We start from the raw sequence: 21,735 nt of genomic DNA on the forward strand, positions 1-21,735 counted from the left end.
AGATAAAGAAAAACCTGAACCCCTCCCTGGCCCCATCCCAGTAGGCTGGCAAAATGAGTTTCTTACCCTGCGCCAAGTTTTACTTAAACTCAAAAAGCTTTAGAAACTTATTAGAATCTCTTACCTCAAGGATATTTCAGTTCTGAATATATTGCTATTCAATAAAATCCATTTATTTTCTATAAGGCAGGGTTCTTAATCTGGGGTCCTTAATCTGACACCAGGGTAGCCTAGGCTCTGGTGGCGGGGGGTGTAGCTTCTAAAACTGATGCAAAATTGTATAAGCATAAATTTGTTAAGTGCCTTTATCCAGCAAGGGGTCTGTGGGTATCACCAGAGTCTTAAAGTATCCATAACCTTCCAAAGGGTTCAAAACTCCTAGAATGAGTGTCATTTGAGATCTGATAGTCAATTCCTACTGAAACGATTTCTCTTCCAAAAGACCCCAATGTCTCCTTGCCAGAGGTAAGCCTGATCCAACCATGAGAGGTGTCAGAATATTTAACTGTTAGGACAGTAGCATCTTTTTAGGCTTGGGGATGAGGGAATGAGTGTGCATAAATGCACAAGCCTTGCTATTTAATTCAGTTGGGTAAATCCTGATGTATGAGATGGCCACAATTTTAGATTCCAACATTGTAGAGGGTAATAATAGCAATAATAATAGCAAACATCTATTAAATGCCAAGCCCTGGGCTAGGAACTTTTTTAAGTATTATATTATTTAATATCTTATTCCTGTTTTCTTTTTTTTTTTGCAGTATGCAGGCCTCTCACTGTTGTGGCCTCTCCCGTTGCGGAGCACAAGCTCTGGATGCGCAGGCTCAGCGGCCATTGCTCACAGGCCCAGCCGCTCCGCAGCATGTGGGATATTCCGGGACCGGGGCACGAACCCGTGTCCTCTGCATCAGCAGGCGGACTCTCAACCACTGCGCCACCAGGGAAGCCCATTATTCCTGTTTTCTTGATGAGGCTGCTGAGGCCCAGAGGCTACTGATTAGTAAGAGCTAGAGCAGGAATTCAAGACTGGCTCCACCACAGGGCACTCCACTCTGTGGAGCTTACTGCCAACTCGTTAATTTCTCTTTATTCCACAGTCAAAACACTGACCCAGTTAACAGAATATGGAGAAGACACTCCATGCCCACTCCAGGAAAAATTAAGAGGACTGAGAACCGGCACAATTTTCCACTGTGCATAACGGTGCTTTGAAAACCTTGTATATCAAGTTTAAGGGCCTTGGAAACCAAACATCCTTGAGTTCACTATGAACATCTTTATTGATATTGGGGAAATGGTTTCAAATTTCAATGTAATTAGTATCTTAGAACCGTCCCCTACAAACTTAAATGTGACTGGGTTCTATCCTGTCTTGTGTTTTAAGGAATGTTTAGCCTGGCTGTACTCCTTGAACATTTGAGAAAATGCTTCGGTCATGAGATATTTATCCTACCCTCACCCTAGACGTTTTTGCTCCATCTTTCTCAGTACCACATATGTACCTAATTCTTTCCCCTGGTCAAGAACATGCCTAGAATGAGAGGAAAGTAGCTGAAATCCAGGGGAAAATCTCATCCTACCAGTTTTGGGGAGAGAGAACTGAATGACAATATCAAGGCTAAAATATTACCTTTTCTTGCATTGCAGCAAAGGATGAGATAGGAGCAGTACCACAATTAGTTCTGTTCCTGCAAATCACTAATCACTATGCTTTTTGACACACAAAAGAGCCACTATATATAAAATACTTGTATTCACATGATCAAGATTTTATTCATTTTTCTGTAGGCAGTCCTTGAGCACCTATGGCAGGCCAGTTACTATTCAGGTAGAACTAGGGGGCCAATTCTCCATCCCCCATCTTAGGACCTTTACCCTTAAGATGGTCAAAGAGAGAAGACGTGGAAGAGTCCTCTGTAGGTCTGAGGTGACTGAAGCAATAATATTTGCAGGCTAAGTGCCTCCAGCTTCATGTCAACCACAAAGCCAAATATCTGATAGATTCGATATTCAATAGAGATGTGAAGAAGTGTGGTTGAGCTGGTGGAGTTGAATTAAAGTATCACCATCTCCCTTAAAGATGCTCAGAGTTTCAAGTCGGCCATTCTCCATTTTACAACCAGCCCAGGCTGTGAATAAATAGCATTGCAAGCAGCCTGTGAATGCCAGGAAAGCAGGGGCTGTGTCTGTCTTGTTGACCTCTAGACCCCAGTTCCTAGCATAGCACTGCATGCAGGAGGCACTTAGGCAACAGCTTTAAATGACTGAATGCACCAACAAATGCATGCATCATCCCTTCACATCACCTCCAGTTCACTGAATGGCCAGTAATAACAGAGCTCTTTCCTCCTTTGTGATGCCCCTCCCCACGAAATTGATATCATAAATTCTTAAAATCACTAGATTTTAGGTTCTGTGGTATCCCATTTGATTATTAGGTACACAGCAGAAAAAAACAAAAACATGCAGAAGCATTAAAATGTATCCACCCATTAACCCAAGTTGGAAAAGATCAGTTCTCTGTTAGGATGGAAACATGGTTTGAATACTTTTTTAAAAGCAAAAAGCCTTTTAACTCTTAAAAAGCTCCTCAGCTTTTTCTTACCTGGTAACCCAGTCGACAGCCAGACTTTCTGTACCTGGTAGATTGTACTTTATGACTGTCTCCCTGTTTGTCTTATTCAGAAACATTCTCTCAATGACTTTATTCTCTATATCAAGCCAGTACAATTTCTTTTCTACTCGGTCAAAATCCACTGCCACAGCATTACCCAGTCCTTGCAAGATGAGGGAGTATAAATGGCCATCGATAGTTAGATTTCTCAAATAGTAACGGTTGCTAAAAATGAGATCGGGCTCGATGTTGCTGTTCTGCCGGCAGGTCTTTCCATCTGGCTCACGGATGTAGCCTGGGGCACACTTGCAGATGTAAGAGCCCAGTATGTTCTCACACTTCTGGCTACAGACAAAGGGCGTCTCCTTGCATTCATCAATATCAACACAAGTCCGCTTGTCAGACAACAGCTTGTAACCAGGGTTACAAGAACAATAGAAACTGGTTAAAGTGTCTGTGCAATTGTGGTCGCAGCCACTGAGTGAAGGGTCATTGCATTCATTAACACCTGTAGGTAAAAGACAGTTATCAGAGAACCTAAGTTGACAGCAATGGATCCACCATAATGGTCCAAAGTCAACCTTCCCACTGGACAGGCCCAATCCTTTTTGTTTCCTTTTGCTTCGTTTGGACAGACCCAATTCTTCATGAATCATGCTAAAAGAAGACAGATAAGAAGGGATTTCTAAAGGCCCTACATTATTCAAAAGTCACTCTTACTCAGCTTCCTCCCAACTTGATCCTTCACCAGTGGTTTTAACAACTAATACAACCAACAAGTTTGACTTCTAATCCTATACCTGCCAATCTTCTTTTAATCGATAAATTTAGAAGTGAAATAGCAGGAGAGAGAAGAAAGAAGAGCAGAAGAGCCCACACAGTGGTGTGCTGGTAAAACAAGTCTGGGGTGTGGGGTGGGATGGGGGGAGGGGGGAGCTCTAATTTGTAGCCTCTTCCATTTCAATGGTGCCACGACTCACACCATGGCCAATTTCAGGCTCCCAGTGTGACATCCCTGAACATGGAGATGGGAAGAGAGGTGCTCACTTGACTGAGTCTCACAAATGCGATGAGCCACCCAGCACCCCAGGAGGGTACCTCTGGCTGGTCCTGTGACACATGGCCATTCTCATTCAAAAACTACACAGAGGGGAGAACATTTCCTTAAGAGTCTGTATTTTATAAATTCTAGACTGGTTTACTTGTGGGAGTTCGGTGGGGGTGGGGGGAGGGGCTGCCAGTTAAACTCTCCCCTTTAGCCACCTGAGGATGAAAATTAAGAACAGGCTAAGGGGACTTCTCTGGTGGCACAGTGGTTAAGAATCCGCCTGCCAATGCAGGAGACACGGGTTCGAGCCCTGGTCCGGGAAGATCCCACATGCCGCGGAGCAACTAAGCCCGCGAGCCACAATTACTGAGCCCGCAAGCCACAACTACTGAAGCCCACGCGCCCAGAGCCCATGCTGCACAACAAGAGAAGCCTGCGCACCGCAACGAAGAGTAGCCCCCGCTCACCGCAATTAGAGAAAGCCTGCACGCAGCAATGAAGACCCAATACAGCCAAAAATAAAAATAAATAAATTTATTAAAAAAAAAACAGGCTAATGAATCCTAGCAGAGAGGCAGTGAAGGAAACAAGTCATTGCAAGAGGCCATGAGAGAGAATCAATACTCTCTGCTGTTAGATACCGTTGGCCTGAATTTGTTCATCTCCTGTTCTTTGTAATGACTGCCTAACTCATGAATTAGTCCAAAAAATGTTTGTGACTGACCTTATATACCAAGAAATCCTTGCTTTTTGCTAGACAAGCAATAGTAATTTTCTGGCAATGTTCTACTTAGAGAACCAACTGACAACCCTGCTAAGTCATGAAGGGTTGAAAATCCACATTGTCCCCCTGGTTTCCTTTTCCCCGATCTTCTGTTATACTCACCACATCCTTTCTCATCACTGTTGTCTAAACAGTCATCTAGGTGGTTGCAGACTTTCACCATCTCGATGCAGTTCCCATTGTCACACCTGAACTGATGAGGGGGACACGTGGTCTCCGGGGTGTGACACAGGTGTTCCAGCTCATCTGAGTCATCTCCACAGTCATTTTCCCCATCACAGACGAAGGCCTTATAAATGCAGAGCCCATTCTGACAGGTAAAATGGACCTTGTCGCAGGCAGGGTACACGCAGTCCCTCTCATCACTGTAGTCACCACAGTCGTTGCGCCGGTCACACCTGTGTCATGAAACCCAGTACCACTCTTGAGAGGGTTTTTTAAATATGTTTCCAGCATTTAAAATCAGAATATTTCAGGTGAAAATCCAGATTCGCAACTTCCCTCCAAACAAATGACGCTGACGAGTATCTGCGTCTCTTAGCTGGAGCACTTGCCCAAGGTCCACCTCACCTGCCCCTCACTGTTGTCTGGTTGACCCTGAGCCGCAGCGCCCAGACCCATTTATCATCATGCTCACACCGTTATTCTTCTTACAGCAGAGAGAAGAGAATGAAGTATTTCTTGTACCCATGCCTCTACTCCAAGTGGAAAACCAAGAGCCTCAGCTATCTCAAGAAAGAACTTTCTTCTAGCAAGCCCACTTCATTCATCTCTCTGACCCTCCGTGCAAGGTCACGTTATGACCTTCATGGACCCTAGGCACTTTTGCCTTCATGGACCCCTTCCTCCATAAAAATATTTATTTATTTCCCTAGAACAGTCAAATTCACAGAGTCAGAAAGTACACTGGTAGATGCCAGGGGCCGGGGGTTAAGGGGAGTGGGGAGGGCGAATGGGGAGTTAGTGTTTAAAGAGGACAGAGTTTCGGTTTAGGAAGGTGAAAAATTCCAGAGATGGATGATGGTAAGAGTTGCACAGCAATGTGAATATACTTAGTGCCCCTGAACTGTACACTTAAATGTGGTTAAAATAGTATGTTTTATATTATGTGACTTTTACCACCATAAAAAACATTTATAATTAAGGACCACATTGGTATAAAGCCAGCTATATTAATATTATTTGGTATTATAATACTTTCTTTGACCTAAAATTTCTTTTTTTTTTTCTTTTGATTTTAAAAGAAATCCAAACATTTTCATAGACCACTAAAACTACCATGGGCTCCAGGCCCCAGTCCTGCCTCATGGACGTTTAGGTTTGTTTGTAGATTGTTTAATCCCCAATTCACCTGAACCAGTCGGGGATACACAGTCCATTACTACAGGTGAACTCCGTTTCAGAGCAGGATCTCCTGGTGCAGTTCTGGTGCTCATCATAGGCATCAGAGCAATCCGCATCGCCATCACAAACCCAAGATTGAGGGATGCACCTCCTGGATGGAGACACGCTACTTACACAGAGAAACTCAGAACTTGAGCAGCTGTGACTCTCTGAAACCAAAGCACATGAGAATCAGAAATCACATGAGAGCTCATTCTAGAAGTCAAATTCATTCTGAAGCATTATTTGTCTTGCTTGACATTACATAATAGTCTGAGGGATGAAAGGAAATGAAGGGAAAATAGGTAGACGAACTATGCTCCCAAATTTTCATTTTAATTGCTTTGGATCTTTAATTTTTTTCAGAAGTAAAAAGTACAGGTAATAAAGCACCTCATTTAGTTTTCCATAAAATTAATGTAAGGTCACATTTTTCCCTTAGGCCTATCAAAACTACTCACATTTTATTAATTGGATACCAAAAATCCCTTACATTTGGTAACACTTTTTAGCTTACAAAGTATAATCACTCAAACACAATGTGAGATAGGCATTTTTATGCCAGTTCTACAGATGAGAAAACTGAAGCTCGCAATGGTTGACTAGATAGCTCAAAGTCATAGAATTTTCCAAAAAGCTAGGGCTTCTTTCCTAGGTATATAGGAGCCGTGTATGTCAGTAAGAGTTGTCAGAAACCAAGACACTGTTAGGAAAGAGCTAAGATGCTAACATGTAATCATGAAAGCCTGCAGAATAAAATACAGGTATTTTATCCAATCTCACTGAGGGTAAAGAGGAGACAAAAGGAAGGGAGTCTTGGTGAGGAGATATGGGAGAAAAGTATATGCTACAGTCCATGTTTGTGTAGCTGTCAACCACCCATTTCATAGAATATATGTAGAACCATGGACCACCACCAAAGTCATGGACATATGAGGTAACAATCAAATGCAAACATCATGGAGTCATTGTTTCTATTATCCTACCATGGAAAGACACTCTTCCAAGACACCTTAGCTAAGAGTTCTATGCTCTGTTGGTAATGGGAGATGGTGTTCCATAGTTTGTTCCATAATTCACTTAAAAGGAATGACCCCCCCACCCCCTAACAGCTCTAGGATAATGGATAAAACTGGAGGCACAGTTAGTTGCAACGCTATTAAAACTGCTATTAAGAGTGGCCAACTGAGTTCTCTTTATCTGTTCTAGAAATGTAGGACATTATTTCCATTATCTAAATGCAACAGAAAAAAAGTAAACATTAAAATCATTTTTCATCCTTTTAAAGCATTTAAGTGGATGATATCAAACATTCTTGGGCGTAAAAATAAAGGTAACATTCTATCTGTGTGCATTCAACAAAGAGGAACCTCTCTGACAACCATATACTCCAAAGACAGAAAAACAAATCTACTGAGTTTCCCTAGAATGTGACAATGCAGAGGAATTGGTCGTTTGCACTTACCACAGTGGTGTCTTTCATCCTCATCACTCATGTCCCCACAGTCATTATCACCATCACAGACCCACTCTACTTGGATGCACCTGTTATTGTCACACCTGAATTCATCACTGAAGCATGTTGGCTCAGAAAACTCTGAAAAAATATAAAAAGCACTCTTGGTGAGAAGAGTGGTTTGCAGTCCAGGAATCTTGAGAGAAGCCTACTACAGCATGGGCTTTCTAGAACACCAATTAGAGTTCTTTAATCATTTCCCACATGTCAACGAATCAAGTTGTCATATGCCAATAAACCCAGAGACCCCTCAAAATTAGCCTAGGACTAAAGAAAATTTAATTTTAACCACTAAAAATACAGCACAATAATAACAGTAAGGAGAAACATGACCTTTCATAAACTGGTAAGAAAAGAGTACATATCAATACAGCCTTGAAAGAAACATATCCCCTTTGACACAGGAACGCTACTCCTAGAGATCTAGCCTATAAGAATCTTCCCACATATGCAGGATGTTCATGCTAGCATTATGTCTTATAGTGAAAAAATGGAAACAACCTAAATATCCATCAGCTGGGAAAGGGATAAAAACCCATGGAACACCCATACTTTACAGCAATATTCAGCAGTGCAAAGGAATGAGATAGAGCTGCACTTTCTCACTGACAAGCTACTGTTAGGCTAAAAAAAAAAAGTGGGGGGGAAATTGCAGAAAAAATATATGTAGTAAGGTCCTATTTGTGTTTTAAAAACTACATGTCAGGATATATAGATAAAGATAAGAAGAATTCACACTTAATAGTGATTATGTCTAGGGAGGGAGGGGACTGTAGGAGGCTGAAGGAATGGGGATTTTACTCTTTTATATACATCTTATTATTTCTTTAAAATAATATCTGTGTATTGGATGTTCACCAAACTTATTGTGGTAATCATTTCATGATGTATGTAAATCATGCTCTATACCTTAAACTTACACAGTGCTGTATGTCAATTATATCTCAATAAAACTAGAAAAAAATATATCTCTGCATATTATGAGAATGCATTCATATTAGATTGTGTGTTTACTTCTCTTTAATATGTCAGACAGTTGGTACTAATTGCTATTACTATGACCTTTGTTCCCATGGAGAAGTCTGGAAACTATATTTATTCTTCATATATTTGAACCAATAGTTCATATATTTAAACCAATCTCTAAGACTATTCTACCCACCTAACAGTTATTAATTATTTCCCTTACAGATCTTCAAAACTCTATGTGCCCTTTGTTTTCTCAAAACTCTTAGTGTTGGGGAAAAAGAAATTGGCAAAGAGCTTCTAATATCACATTCTATTAGCCACAGAATTTGAACCTGAGGGAAGATAGGAATAGAAAATAGTCTGAATTCAGCTGCAAAACTAGGCTAATGGTCTTAAGAAAATACCCCTCCAGGGACTTCCCTGGTGGCGCAGTGGTTGGGAATCTGCCTGCCAATGCAGGGGACACAGGTTCGAACACTGGTCCGGGAAGATCCCACATTGCCGTGGAGCAACTAAGCCCGTGCGCCACAACTACTGAGCCTGTGTGCCACAACTACTGAAGCCCGTGCACCCTAGAGCCCATGCTCTGCAACAAGAGAAGCCACCACTGTGAGAAGCCCATGCACCGCAACTAGAGAACGCCTGCACGCAGCAACGAAGACCCAACGCAGCCAAAAATAAGTAAATAAATTTATAAAAAGAAAATACCACTCCAAAAAAAAAGCTTTATATGTGATGGTACTTACTGCAGTGATATTTATAATACAGGAAAAAAAATAAAGCAATCTAAATGCTTAAAATAGAGGCAGTTAACTCAATGATCATATAACCACTCAATGGAATATCACACAGCCATTAAACAGGAGTACGAAGACTTTGTAACAGGGGTCAGCAAACTCTCTCTTAACCAGACAGTATATATTTTAGGTTCACAGGCCATATGTTCTCTGTCACGCCTACTTGACACTGCCACTGTAGCAAAAAAGCAGCCATAGCCAGGATGTGGCTGCATTCTAATGAAACTTTATTTATAAAGACAAGCAGCTAGCCCATGGCCATAGTTTGCTGACCCCTATACAGCAATATTGACAGACAAAAAAGCAATGTATTAGATTTTACCTTTGTATTTTTTAAATTATGTAAAAAAATTGTGTGTGGATATAGATTAGGACTTGCAAAGGTAAATAGTAGCCTTCAAACACAAGCAACACATAACTGCCTCTAAGAATATAACTAGAAGGTCCTTGGAACATCTCAGGAAGCTCAGATGGCCATGGACCCTACCTCCTCAGCTGGCACACAGAACAGAAAGAAATATGTGCCCCTCGTATGCCCCCTCCACCTGTATATGATGATTTCAATCACTCTTGGATCCTCCCACAGTCTTATGGGTCAGAACTCAGCCAAGTTCAGAAATTCCAATTCAGAGTCAATTACAATTAATTGAGTTCTACAAGCCAGGCAGGTACCAGGTGCATCACCAACATAATCTCTTTTCATCTGCATCGATCAGCAGCCTCCATATCCTGATCAGCAACCCACCCAGTGCCCTGCATGAGCAGGTTTTTAATGAATGTCTGCTGAGTGGTTTCAGCAAGGAGTGCAAACATTCCGCAGCCAGAATCATAGTCTATATTTGAAGTAGTCGGAAGAGGGTCTTCAGCCGCATTACAATGCTTCCCATGCTTGCTTACTCTCTTACCACAAGTGTCAGGTTCATCAGAGCCATCAGAACAATCTCTTTCGTGATCACAAAACCAAAAGCTAGGAATACAGGATCCAGATGTGCAGTGGAACTCATCGCTCTTACACGACTTAGAGACTGCAGGAGGCAAAGAAGATAAAACCCATGAGCAACACACAAGCTTGTTCCTAATAACCTGCCTGTATCTCTGATCTGGATACGAGCTGCCAAGAAAGGAAGGCTGAGGCCTGGGAAATGAGTTTTTGTATAAGTTTTCCATTGGGAGGGAAGAGTATGGGAGAGCAATACCACTCCAGTTTCCCAGAATTTTTTTCTAAATTCCAGAAGTTCAAAAATGAATTGCATTTGTTAGAAATACCAAAAGACTATTTTTGACACATGAAATCACAAATTATAGATAAAAGAAAACTTGGTTCTACGTTTTCTGCCATAACATAAAATAAAATAAATGCTATTGAAAAGCAAAATCAACAATATAACCAAATCTGAGTTCACCCTACACACAATCTTTTAGCCATCTTAGACCATGATTCTAGAGAGTTAGCAAAGTTCTGCTTTTAATCATCCTTATAATTCATTTGAGTAAATGACTCCGCCTACACGTGAACATTGATTCTTTTCTCGCATAACCTGAGGTAGTCCTGGTCTAATGTGTTTTCTAGATTTTCTGCTACCTCTTGCTGCTGTTTTTACAGCTGACTTCTGCTCTTGGACTGTAACCTGGCCTGATGAAAATCACTAAGTTCTTAAAGGATGCATCTATTTACACCAACAGTCTCAAAATCATCGTGCTTAAGAAAGGCCTTTTAGTTTAATAGATACAGGAAATTATTTGATTAAACCAAATGGCTAAATATGCAATTAAGGTTTCTGAAAGTCAAACATATGAAAAAGAGAGAAAAATTATTTCAGTTACTAATGGCTACTACAAATGTATTGAGAGCAAATACAAGGGCTCAATGTGCAGATTCTGCCTGGAGTTCCTGAAGACAAAAGGTCTTTAATTGTAGAAAGTTAGGCATTAGAGCTGGTCTCTGGAAGAAATATTTGGAGTCAGGCATCCAGCCAGCGAACAGAGAGAAGGGGCTTCTTATGCCCCTACAATTACATCCTAAAGTAACTGCCTACTGAATCTACTTACAAGGTCAATTTGAGATGACAAATTGAAATTAGCCCAAACACCCAGGCGATGTATCTTTGCATTAGCTCAAGACATGCATCCTTGGAACCACAGAAGGAAAAGCAGTTTTATCTTACCACAGAAAATGGGGTTTTCATCACTCATATCTCCACAGTCGTTGTCTCCATCACACAAGAAAAGATGAGGAATACAAACAGTTGAATTCATACATTTTACATATCCAGGCTGGCACGTGCGATCAGCTTGAAAAAGACAACCAGATAAACATTTGGAACTTACCCACCACATACACATCATACACATCCACGCTAACAGATCTATTGCAGAATCAAACCACCAGAAGGGAAGGATGTTCAAAGCTATCACAGAGGCATGATCCATGACACTTATGGGATGCCATACATTCTACAGTAAAAAGAGATATTTCCAGCTGATACCACAGGCCATGGAGGAGAGGGGAGGCTGCTTTATAGTTGTAATTGTCTGTTTTCATTATTTAATAGCATCAGCATGACTCCCCACTCTTGGTTAAATAAATGATGGTATATCCACACAATGGAGTAATATGTAGCTGTAAAAAGGAATGAAGAAGATCTCTGTATATTGATAAGGAATGATGGTATGATCTCCAGGATATATTAACAGTAAGAAAGCAGAGGCTTCCCTAGTGGCGCAGTGGTTGAGAGTCTGCCTGCCGATGCAGGGGACATGGGATCATGTCCCGGTCCGGGAAGATCCCACATGCCGCGGAGCGGCTGGGCCCGTGAGCCATGGCCACTGATCCTGCACATCCGGAGCCTGTGCTCTGCAACGGGAGAGGCCACAACAGTGAGAGGCCCACATACCGCAAAAAAAAAAAAAAGAAAGAAAGAAGAACACTAGGCTATCTTTTGTGTAAGAAAAATGATGGCAATATGTATGTCTAGCAAGAAAGAAATGCTTACACTAAAAACAATGATGAAAAGATAAAACTAATGAAAATTGTAACCCCTATGAACAGATTGAGAATAGTATGGAGGGAGCAGGGTGGAGACGACAAGGAAGAAGGACTCTGTGAATGCACCTTGCTGTATAATTTTGACTATGAAACCATGCACATTATTTTGTATAAATAAACATAATGAAATAAAAACAGATAAAGAAAAGCAATTCCTAAAATTTGGAAACAGTAACAGATGACTGCATATTCCTAGTGGGAAATAATCTAAGAACAAGAAGGACCTAAAATCTTTAATTGTATTTGTGTGGTTACTTTGAAATTATTATAGGCATGTTGAAATTATTATAGAATAAAGCAAATAAGTGACTATGTTAATGTCACTTATTACAAACCAAGATTTTTAAGTAAAAGAGACATGATTATAAAATCCAAAAGGTAAAAAACCTGTTATCTCAAATTAAAATGGAAAATACCAATATCGTTTTTTTTCCCCTTAAGAATTGTATTTCCTAGCTCTATCCAATAAAAAGGCCTAGAAGCAATAAAAGCCAAATAGGAATGGGTAATGCAACACTGTGGTAATTTTTAAATACCACAAAAGGAATGAGGCCAATTCCAGGTCTGAGACAGGAAATGTACAAGTCTGAGCTATGGAAGACTGAATGGGGTCAAGTCAAAATAACAGAGAACCCAACTTTACCAGGGTTCCTGCTGGCCGAAGATAGAACAATTAAGCACCGAAACCAGTAACTTACTTCACTGCATTTCAACTCAAAAACGTAAAAATCCATGAGTTTAACACAATAGTAAAAACAAAACAAAGCAAAAACTTAGTGCTCATTGGTCACCAACTCATTACTCTCAAAAATGACAAAGGGAAAGAATCAGACATTTACGCTGCAGAATTTTATTTCAGGGTAACAAAATAGTTAATAAGGGAAATTTCTTCTTTATGGAACGTCAGCTAATAAATGTGCAAGGAACGATAAAATTTTTAAATGTCTATTTTGTAACCCTTAAAGTAATAATGAATTTATGGAACAACCATCCACGGATGCTAAAACCAGTGGGTGAAAGGTTGATGGGAACTTCCTAAGGGAAGATTCAGGCTGACTTCTAAATTCACTAATTAATTTCATCCTCACTTAAAGTGGAACAATCAAGCATTATGTGCTTCATTATGTGATACGACAAGAAATAGCTCCACCTATGAAGTGTTCTTGCCCAAAGAATTGAGTCTAATGTAATCAAATCACTAGGCCTCAATTCCAGCCTAAATCAATGTGTAGACCTTGCCTGAATCATAATTTGAACAGAGCAACTGTTGACATTTTGGGGACAAGTGATAAAATTTGAATATGGACTGAGTACTAGAGGATATTAAATAAGTATTGTTGATTTTGTTGGGCATAATACTGGCATAGTAGTTGCTTTTCAGAAGGTCTTTATCAGTGATATGTATGTCTGGGAGTTGCATTAAAATACCCAAAATAAAGTTTGGGGGCTTCCCTGGTGGCGCAGTGGTTGAGAGTCCGCCTGCCGATGCAGGGGACACGGGTTCGTGCCCCCGGTCCAGGAGGATCCCACATGCCGCAGAGCGGCTGGGCCCGTGAGCCATGGCCGCTGAGCCTGCGCGTCCGGAGCCTATGCTCCACAACAGGAGAGGCCAGAGCAGTGAGAGGCCCGCGTACCGCAGGAAAAAAAAAAAAAAAAAAAAAAAAAAAGTTTGGGGAGATAGATGAAACAGATTGGCCACTTGTTGATAAAAAAAAAAAAAAAAAGGGCACACCCGAATAAATATTGTGTTTAAGTGCCTACAAAAGCAATGGAACATGTAGATATACCCAAACTAAAAATACATTTGTGCTCACGCTCCGCCCTTTTGTTTTCTCAAGACTCTAAAGTGCAAATCCCAGAAATTTTGGAAAATCAATTCACTAAAAAGCAATTTACCAGAAAAACTAAAGAGACAAATCATTTCAGTCAACACTGTACTACATACCTTTTTGCACAACAAACATTAAACACAACACATTAATCAATCATTTTTGTCAGTAACCACTGGTAAAGCTTTAAAACCGTCAGATGTATAAACCAAGGAGAAAATACTGTACGTTAAATAGTCAATGGTTGTACAGATCCATAAATTTAGGTGAATAATTCAAATACTAGGTAGAACAGTTTTAAAAAATCGCTTAGTAGACTGTATTAAAATGAAATGTATGTCTTAGATGAATACTATGGGGTTTTTTCTCAGAAAATGCATTGTCTTTATACAAAAATTTCATCTCCCAAGCTCTAAGACTTCAAGACTCCAAAGCACAAGTACTGAAGATGAACTTACAGCAATTTTTCTCATCTGAAGCATTGTGATCATGGCAGTGGTCCATTCCATCGCAGACTAAGTGAAGCGGGATGCACTTTCCATTACTGCAAGTAAATTCCGTGGTTTCGTTACAAGCCCTGAACAGGCACCCTGCCTCATCACTGTTGTCACCACAGTCATTGTAGTGATCACAACGATAACGATATTGGACGCATCGCCCGTTGGCACAGGTGAAGCTTGTCAAAGGGCAGGTGTGATACGCTAAGAGGAGGGGGAAAAAAAACATTGAAGAAGCTTCTGGATTAAAGCATCATCCCATTTTCTAAAAAGATACAAGCAAATAAAATAAGACACTTTGGGTTTACCTTCCAAGGCAAAACGCACTGCATGCAAAGTGAGATAACACTTTAAATTAGTTAGATTAAGCAAATATTTTGTATGCTTCTTTTAGCAAATGAAGTATTTTAAGCAAATGGCAAAGTCACTCCATTTCTCTACCATCTCAATGTATAAGTTTATCTCAATCACATTAAATTTAATCACGTTAAGTTTTCAAACACAATGCTTTAATGTGATTGAGGCTCAGAGAGGTTAAGTAACTTTCCCAGGCCTCTACAGACTGTAAATGGCATCCAGCACCTTTGCTCTTAACCACTATAGAGGTGCTTCCTAATAAAGCATCATACACTACTTCACAGCACATATATCAGCTTATGTGTGATTTAAGCAAAGTGCAAGTCTAGATTCTCAGAGTAAATGTTTTTCACTTCTAAAAGGACCAAACACTTGGTACATTGTGAGTTCTCAACAAAAGTTCCAAGAGTCCAACTCACCACAGAGAGTTTCCAGCTCATCACTGCTGTCACCACAGTCATCAATGTCGTTACATTTCCACTGCTCTGGGATGCAGTTCCCATTGAGGCAGGTGAACTTGGAACTATGGCACCTTGTACCATTATCCCGGATGCAGTACTTATTGTTGTTGGCCAGGTACCAGTGGCCCTCGTGTGGACACTGGCACTCAGGGCCATTTGGACCTGAAGAAAGGTAGGCCCAGGAAAAGCTAAAGATTTGTGTAGCAAACATTCATATTTTCTCCTCCAGAAGAGCATTGGCCACAGCTTCTATATTAAACACGCTATAAGACAAGCCATGGAAACTCTACTCTGAGTCATTTTTCCATCAATAAGAACCACCACCAATTTCTAATAAATGTGGCTACTTCACCTTAATCTTTAAACCACTATCTCGTCTTCACTGAAACGTTAGCAATGATTCTACCTTCTCAGCAAAATCTGCAAAGCAACAGTCTCAAAAGGCACGTCTTCCTATGAATTTGTTGTTCTCTATAAAACACACTTCTGAAGCACACACCACACCCTAAAATATCCACTAAAAACTGTACCTCCTAAGTGAAAGAATTAAATCCTTTTATAAGGAACGTTAGCTCATTGATGAAATTTCTATTCAAGACATGAGATGCAGCAGCCTAACCTGCATGTTTCTTTCTACCTCCATCAAGCTTGAATTAAAAATGTCTTTGTAAGAAGGCTCCACATGGAATACAAAAGAAACCCTTCAAAGTCTTCTTCTCAACATACAAACCCTGAAATCTATTTTATAAGTTACTCTGAAAACAAAAAGAATTTTTTCTCCTATTAGAGCTGAATATTCCCTCAGCCTTCCTTACTAGTGGTCATCATTATTATTACTCTCCATGAGTCTAGCTTCATGGCCAGTGCCTTACCTGGTGCACAAATATGGCTGCAGCCCCCATTAAACTGATCGCAAGGATTGTGACACTGCTGTTGGTCCTTCACGACAGCACGAATACCCTTAGGCAGGAAGGGAAGAGTCGTGGTCATTGCAGTCTGACTTGACCCATCATATTTGTTTGCTCGGTAAATTTTTTTATTGAACCAGTCAGTCCAGTAAACATACTGGCCATAGACAGCCAAACCAAAAGGATTATTGGCTCTGCTGACAATGACCTCCCGCTCCAGGCCCTGTAGAGTGATGCGCTCAATCTTCTGCCTAAAACGAAGATGGGAAAAAAAAAAAAAAAAAAAAGCTGGAATCCAGAAAGAATACGTTCCTCAGCTGGAACCCAATGCCTGAGCCCAACCATGGCTTTACACAAGCCCCCAGCTTTCTTTTCAAGTGCAGCCTATGGCAGCAAGAAATGTTTCTTCTGGTAATGGGAGAACTTCATCTGCTTATCAAACAATGGCCTATATAAATCATTGATTTCCACATATTAATATAACCCACGAGTAATCCTACAAAGGGAACCAGACTAACATTTGAAAACGGGAGAGCATTATGAAATAATACATGTATCGCATGGAACTCGGTGTTTAGCACAGAGTAGTCACTCAATAAAATGTGAATTACATGGGACTTCCCTGGTGGTCCAGTGGCTAAAGCTCCGCACTCCTAATGCGGGGGGCCCGGGTTCAATCCCTGGTCAGGGAACTAGATCCCACATGCTGCAACTAAAGATTCCCACATGCTGCGACTAAGACCCGATGCAGCCAAATAAATAAATATATTTTTTTAAAATGTGAATTACTTTTCCCTTCCCACTCCCTTAATGACTTTTTCCATTTGTCATTTACTTTGAGATATTTACCTAGAATGATCCAAACTTAGACACAAAACATCACTGCTTTGTTTCAAGTGAGAAAATAAAGATGAAGTTGTTAGGTGCTCAGTGGCACAAGACCAAAATCATAAGAAAATAAGCAAGAAAAGTTAAGATTCCCACCATGCAGACACCAGCCGTAATAAACAAAATCATCTCATCTCTTCAATCATTCGGATGATTGGAATGTGAGTAATTTCAGGAGTACTTGGAGAGTTACATATAAAATTAGAGCTGACAGAAGTTTATAAGCAAAACACTATGAAATTGAGAAGAAGCTGGCACAGAAGAAAGAACTTTTTTGAGAAGACAATGAAAAGACAAAGACTGAAGGAAAATGTTTTTACAAGATACTGAACGCTAAAAGCCCAGAGAAAACTTACTATCAGTGTGCATTGAAAAGTCATTCAGATTTTATGGTACTTACATGAGGCCCGTAAATTATAAATTGAATGACTACATTTGTAATTATAGTTGAAATTAACTTGTCTAGTAATGCATCTTTAGATGCCTTCAGTTCACAGTTATTCAACCTCATGATACAGATCAGTTTTCACAGATGTATTCACCAATATTTCATCACATTATGCATATCCCTCTTTTTTTGAAGAGGGAGGAAGAAATCTTCTCATCAACACCCGCAGGAATAACCAAAGACACATACAGATTAGCATCTGCCCAGTAGAGACAGCCTTCTTCATAGTCCAGAGTGAGCCCGTTGGGCCAGACCAGGTCACTGTTCACGATGGATTCCCGGAAGTTTCCTCCCAGTGTGGCTCTCTCAATTTGGGCATTAGTACTCCAGTCGGTCCAATACATGTACCTAGTGATCCAAAAGGAGTCATAATTCATCACAAAGAACCTCACTCTTTTTACTTAAGAAAGATGGCAGCATTCTTTAACTGTAAATTGACACCAATATGGCAAAATGAAACCCTACTCCATTCCCATCCATACAACTTGCCCAATGTGGATTTACTGAGTCAGAGCATTAATTCGCTAGTATGCTGCCAATTTTCCTAGCATCAATGGGAGTTCCATCCCAGGTAGAGTCACTCATGCTCTTTCACCCTTGAATCTGTAGCTACAGTGCTACAAGCCCACAAAACACTGGCTCTCTATGAGCATAAAATAATTTCAGACCCCACTCCCTCCAGAAATAAGCAAACCATGGCATACCCTTGGCAAGGATCTAACACAATTGCTCTTGGCTTTGTAACTCGGGCTATCACAGTGTGCTTAGACCCATCCGTGGCAATGGACTTAATTGTCTGGTTGGTGTAGTCACTGTAATAAATTCTTCTATTGATCCAGTCAAAGGCAATGCCCTCAGGATTCCCTATGCCTGGACATACACCAACAAAAACACAAAAAGAAGTTAGAGTCTCAATATGCATTTTAGAACCCCTGGGTTATCCACGTGTGTTGACCCTATTGTGTCTCCTTCCAAGATAAGCTACACGTAGCGTGCACTTACCCGAAACAACAACGGTGGGAGAACTGCTCCTTGAATTCAGGTTGACATAGGAAATCTGGCCTTTTCCAGATTGTAAAATTTGTGTGAAGTAGATTCTGTTATCTATGCTGTCATAGTCTAGGGCCACGGCAATTCTTTCCACACTTATTGCTGTGAAAGGTTGACTATAGTCCTCAGGGTCAAAGTGTAAGCTCCTCAAGGAATCATCCAAGGCAAAGATGAGGAAATTCTCTGATGAAATGGCACAGCTCTTGCCATCACCTTGCGGGGTCCCAAAGGCACAGCCACATCTTGGGGTATGCAGTTTAGGCAGAGCAAAGCAGAAATGGGTGCATCCTCCATTGTCCTCCAAGCAAGGGTTGTCGTCGACCTCGGCTGGTGACCGGGGCTGAGCATTCTGGTCAAAGACGGTCACATCTCTTAGCCAGTCGATATTGTCCCTTATAACTGTTGGTGGATCTGCTTTATATGGCTCCTTGCTAGCTTGGAAGATTTTTTTTAAATTCCTGTCTACCCATATGATGGAATTTCCTAATATAGTGACGGCATAAGGAGCGGGGTAACGACTGCCAAAACGAATTACTTCAGATTCCCCTCCATCAGTGCTGACCCTTGCAATTAAATCTAAAGCATCATCAACCCAATAAACGTAGCCATTGCTAAGGTCCAATGCCAAGCCCCGTGGTGTGGCAACGATGTTTGATACAAGCACAGTTCGATTGGTACAGTCAAGAAAAGAACGTTCAATCTTTGGGTTTTGTCCATAGTCAGACCAGAAGAGGTATCTGTTCTTGGGGTCTACAACGATATCCCTGGGCATATCCACTGTGGTTTTAAGGAGAACACGGCGATGGGTGGTATTGATCCTTAGAACTTCTATCAGTGTTTCAGACCTAAAAGCATTGGTGAAATAAAGATTTCCTGCAGAAAAATGAAAGAGCGTGCTGATGAATGGAAAAACAAGAAGGAAGAAGAAGATACCGTTTGTAAGATTGAGGTTTGGGTCAGTATATGTTGTCTTTTCCAGGATGATAGGTTAATATCTCAGTTTAGACTTAGAAAAATAAATATTTACTCTTAGGAACTAAATAGATTGTTTCTTCACATTTAAAGAGAATGTAACTCTCTTCAGCTTCTAAAGCAGATCCGAATTCATAGCAAACATCATAACCCACTTTCTACTGAAAGGTGTATTTTCCAGAATGTCCTTCCTCTTCTACCTGAATTTTCGAAGACTCATTATCATGACATACCTTCTACTCCAACATGATGAAAGGAGCAAAGAGTGAGAGCCAGCAATATCTCAGGTTGTTACCTATGTCATCAAATGCTCTTTCTGTTTGGCATTAACGCGAGATCTTTTCTTGCCTTTCTAAGTAGTGTAGAGGTTTTCATCCCAAGGACCTTCTAAAGTCACCAAAACAAAAGGCCATTTGCCTTTGGGCACTAAAGAACAATGTAAATGCTAGAATAAAAAGCATGGCAGGAAGATAGTTTAAGGAATAGAGAGGGAGCCCGCATTGATTCCATGTAGTCAGAAGTCTGTTGTACTGCTACTAAGGGTTGGCAAACTTTTTCTGTAAGGGGCCAAAGAGTAAATATTTCAGGCTTTGCAGAGTATACAGTATACTCATGCCACAGTAACATGAAAGCGATCATAGACAATACATAAATGAATGGGCATAGCTGTGTTCCAGCAAAACTTTACTTACAAAACAGGTGGTGGGCTGCATTTGACCAACAGGCTATAGGCTGTTGACCCTTGTTTTATCTCTATCCTCAGAAATAATGTAGTAAATTTGTAATCAAGAATGGAATTTAAGAACCAAATTAAAGCCTTACCTAACCATATTACCATGTTTACTATTGGCAATTAACTATTATAGTATCTAGATTTTCATAATATATTTTAATATTTCTAAGTGATATCTATTTGCCAAGCTTGATAACACACAGTGATACCTATTTTGATATAACGGGATTATATTCTAGAAGTATAATACATTTGTTTGTCAGTGTATCATTAAAATTCAGTGGTAATCCAAAATTAAGTACATGAATCAGTATAGCTAAGTTAATGTAATATTGGGTCAGGCATTTCAATTTAACTACAATAAAGTACCTAATAATCAAAACGGTTTTCATACATTAACATGAGGAAGCAATTAAGAATTCGAGAAGTGAAATTGCTAACCTGTAAAGTAAATGTCATATTTCATGGTTTACATTATATTTTGATATCCCTTTCTCTTTGAAAATTTAGACATTTCTAATTTAGAAATTAGATGCTCATCTAAGTGGGAAATAAACCTACATAATTAAATATTTCTATCCATTTTGCCTACAGTTTGATCCTGTTAATAATAGAAGCAAATGAGATAATCTCTAATGAATCTGTCAGCTGAAACACCTTATCATTAACAGACACAAGTCTGTTACGTTTATTCTAAAAACACAATTCAATCTATTTTAAGTAATCCCAATAAACATTCAGAAAAACAGATCTGTCGCACTTATGTTAAACTTTATAGCATAAATAAGATGATAAATAAATAAGAAATGCAAACATGAAAAGCCTTTTCAATAAAATCACTATATAGCCTACCCACCTGCTACCCAATCCACTGCAATACCCCGGACTCCATTTTCTCCTATCCCATCTGTAATGATGTTTGTAAAGCTAGACCCATCTGGTCTGATTCTACGGATTGCATTATTAGATGGCACAGAGTTGCTAAAATCACACCAATAAATAAAGCCAGAAGATACGTCCACATCCACGTGCAGTGCATTTCGTCCTAGAATATTTAAGAAAAGATCATTAAACAATACTCTAGCTTGAACTAGAAGTTTTAAAAATGTCTGCCCTTCCTCTCAAACTCTCATTCCCAAACCCCCCTGCTCCAACCATGCCCCCATTATGAAATAAAGCTATTTATTTCCCAGTTGCAATGAGCACATTTACCCCCGGATCTTAGTTTCTAAAAACCACTTCCCACAGTAAAGAGCACTGGCTCCTGGGAGAAATGGCTAATTATAGGTTTGGGAAGGGAAGGTACAAGGTGAGCCTGGAACATATTTATTAGACCAAGAAACAAGGAAGCACTCGAACACTAATGGGATCATGTCGAAAAAATACAGGCAGCCACTTTGAGAGGCTCTCCCCGGCCAAAATGGATTGCCTGGAG

At 40.2% G+C, this 21,735-nt stretch overlaps 1 protein-coding gene and 1 non-coding gene across 2 annotated transcripts in view; one reads left to right on the forward strand and one right to left on the reverse strand.

The window, feature by feature from the left end:
- LRP2 (LDL receptor related protein 2) overlaps positions 1 to 21,735 on the reverse strand; it is a 178,405-nt gene that overhangs the window by 48,267 nt on the left and 108,403 nt on the right. The window contains exons 39-51 of the mRNA XM_065880144.1: positions 21,157 to 21,345; positions 18,548 to 19,468; positions 18,250 to 18,415; positions 17,735 to 17,893; positions 16,174 to 16,460; positions 15,260 to 15,463; positions 14,445 to 14,687; positions 11,277 to 11,402; positions 10,017 to 10,136; positions 7,295 to 7,426; positions 5,798 to 5,999; positions 4,549 to 4,844; positions 2,606 to 3,122 (exon numbers count right to left, since the gene is read on the reverse strand). Coding sequence (XP_065736216.1) covers positions 2,606 to 3,122; positions 4,549 to 4,844; positions 5,798 to 5,999; positions 7,295 to 7,426; positions 10,017 to 10,136; positions 11,277 to 11,402; positions 14,445 to 14,687; positions 15,260 to 15,463; positions 16,174 to 16,460; positions 17,735 to 17,893; positions 18,250 to 18,415; positions 18,548 to 19,468; positions 21,157 to 21,345 — 3,562 coding nt within the window. The remainder of the gene's footprint in view (positions 1 to 2,605; positions 3,123 to 4,548; positions 4,845 to 5,797; positions 6,000 to 7,294; positions 7,427 to 10,016; positions 10,137 to 11,276; positions 11,403 to 14,444; positions 14,688 to 15,259; positions 15,464 to 16,173; positions 16,461 to 17,734; positions 17,894 to 18,249; positions 18,416 to 18,547; positions 19,469 to 21,156; positions 21,346 to 21,735) is intronic.
- Positions 16,829 to 16,901, forward strand: TRNAR-CCU (transfer RNA arginine (anticodon CCU)). Its single transcript has one exon. It is a non-coding gene; the product is annotated as a tRNA-Arg (tRNA).

This window comes from Phocoena phocoena, chromosome 7 (genome assembly GCF_963924675.1).
Source record: "Phocoena phocoena chromosome 7, mPhoPho1.1, whole genome shotgun sequence".
Taxonomy (NCBI): domain Eukaryota; kingdom Metazoa; phylum Chordata; class Mammalia; order Artiodactyla; family Phocoenidae; genus Phocoena; species Phocoena phocoena.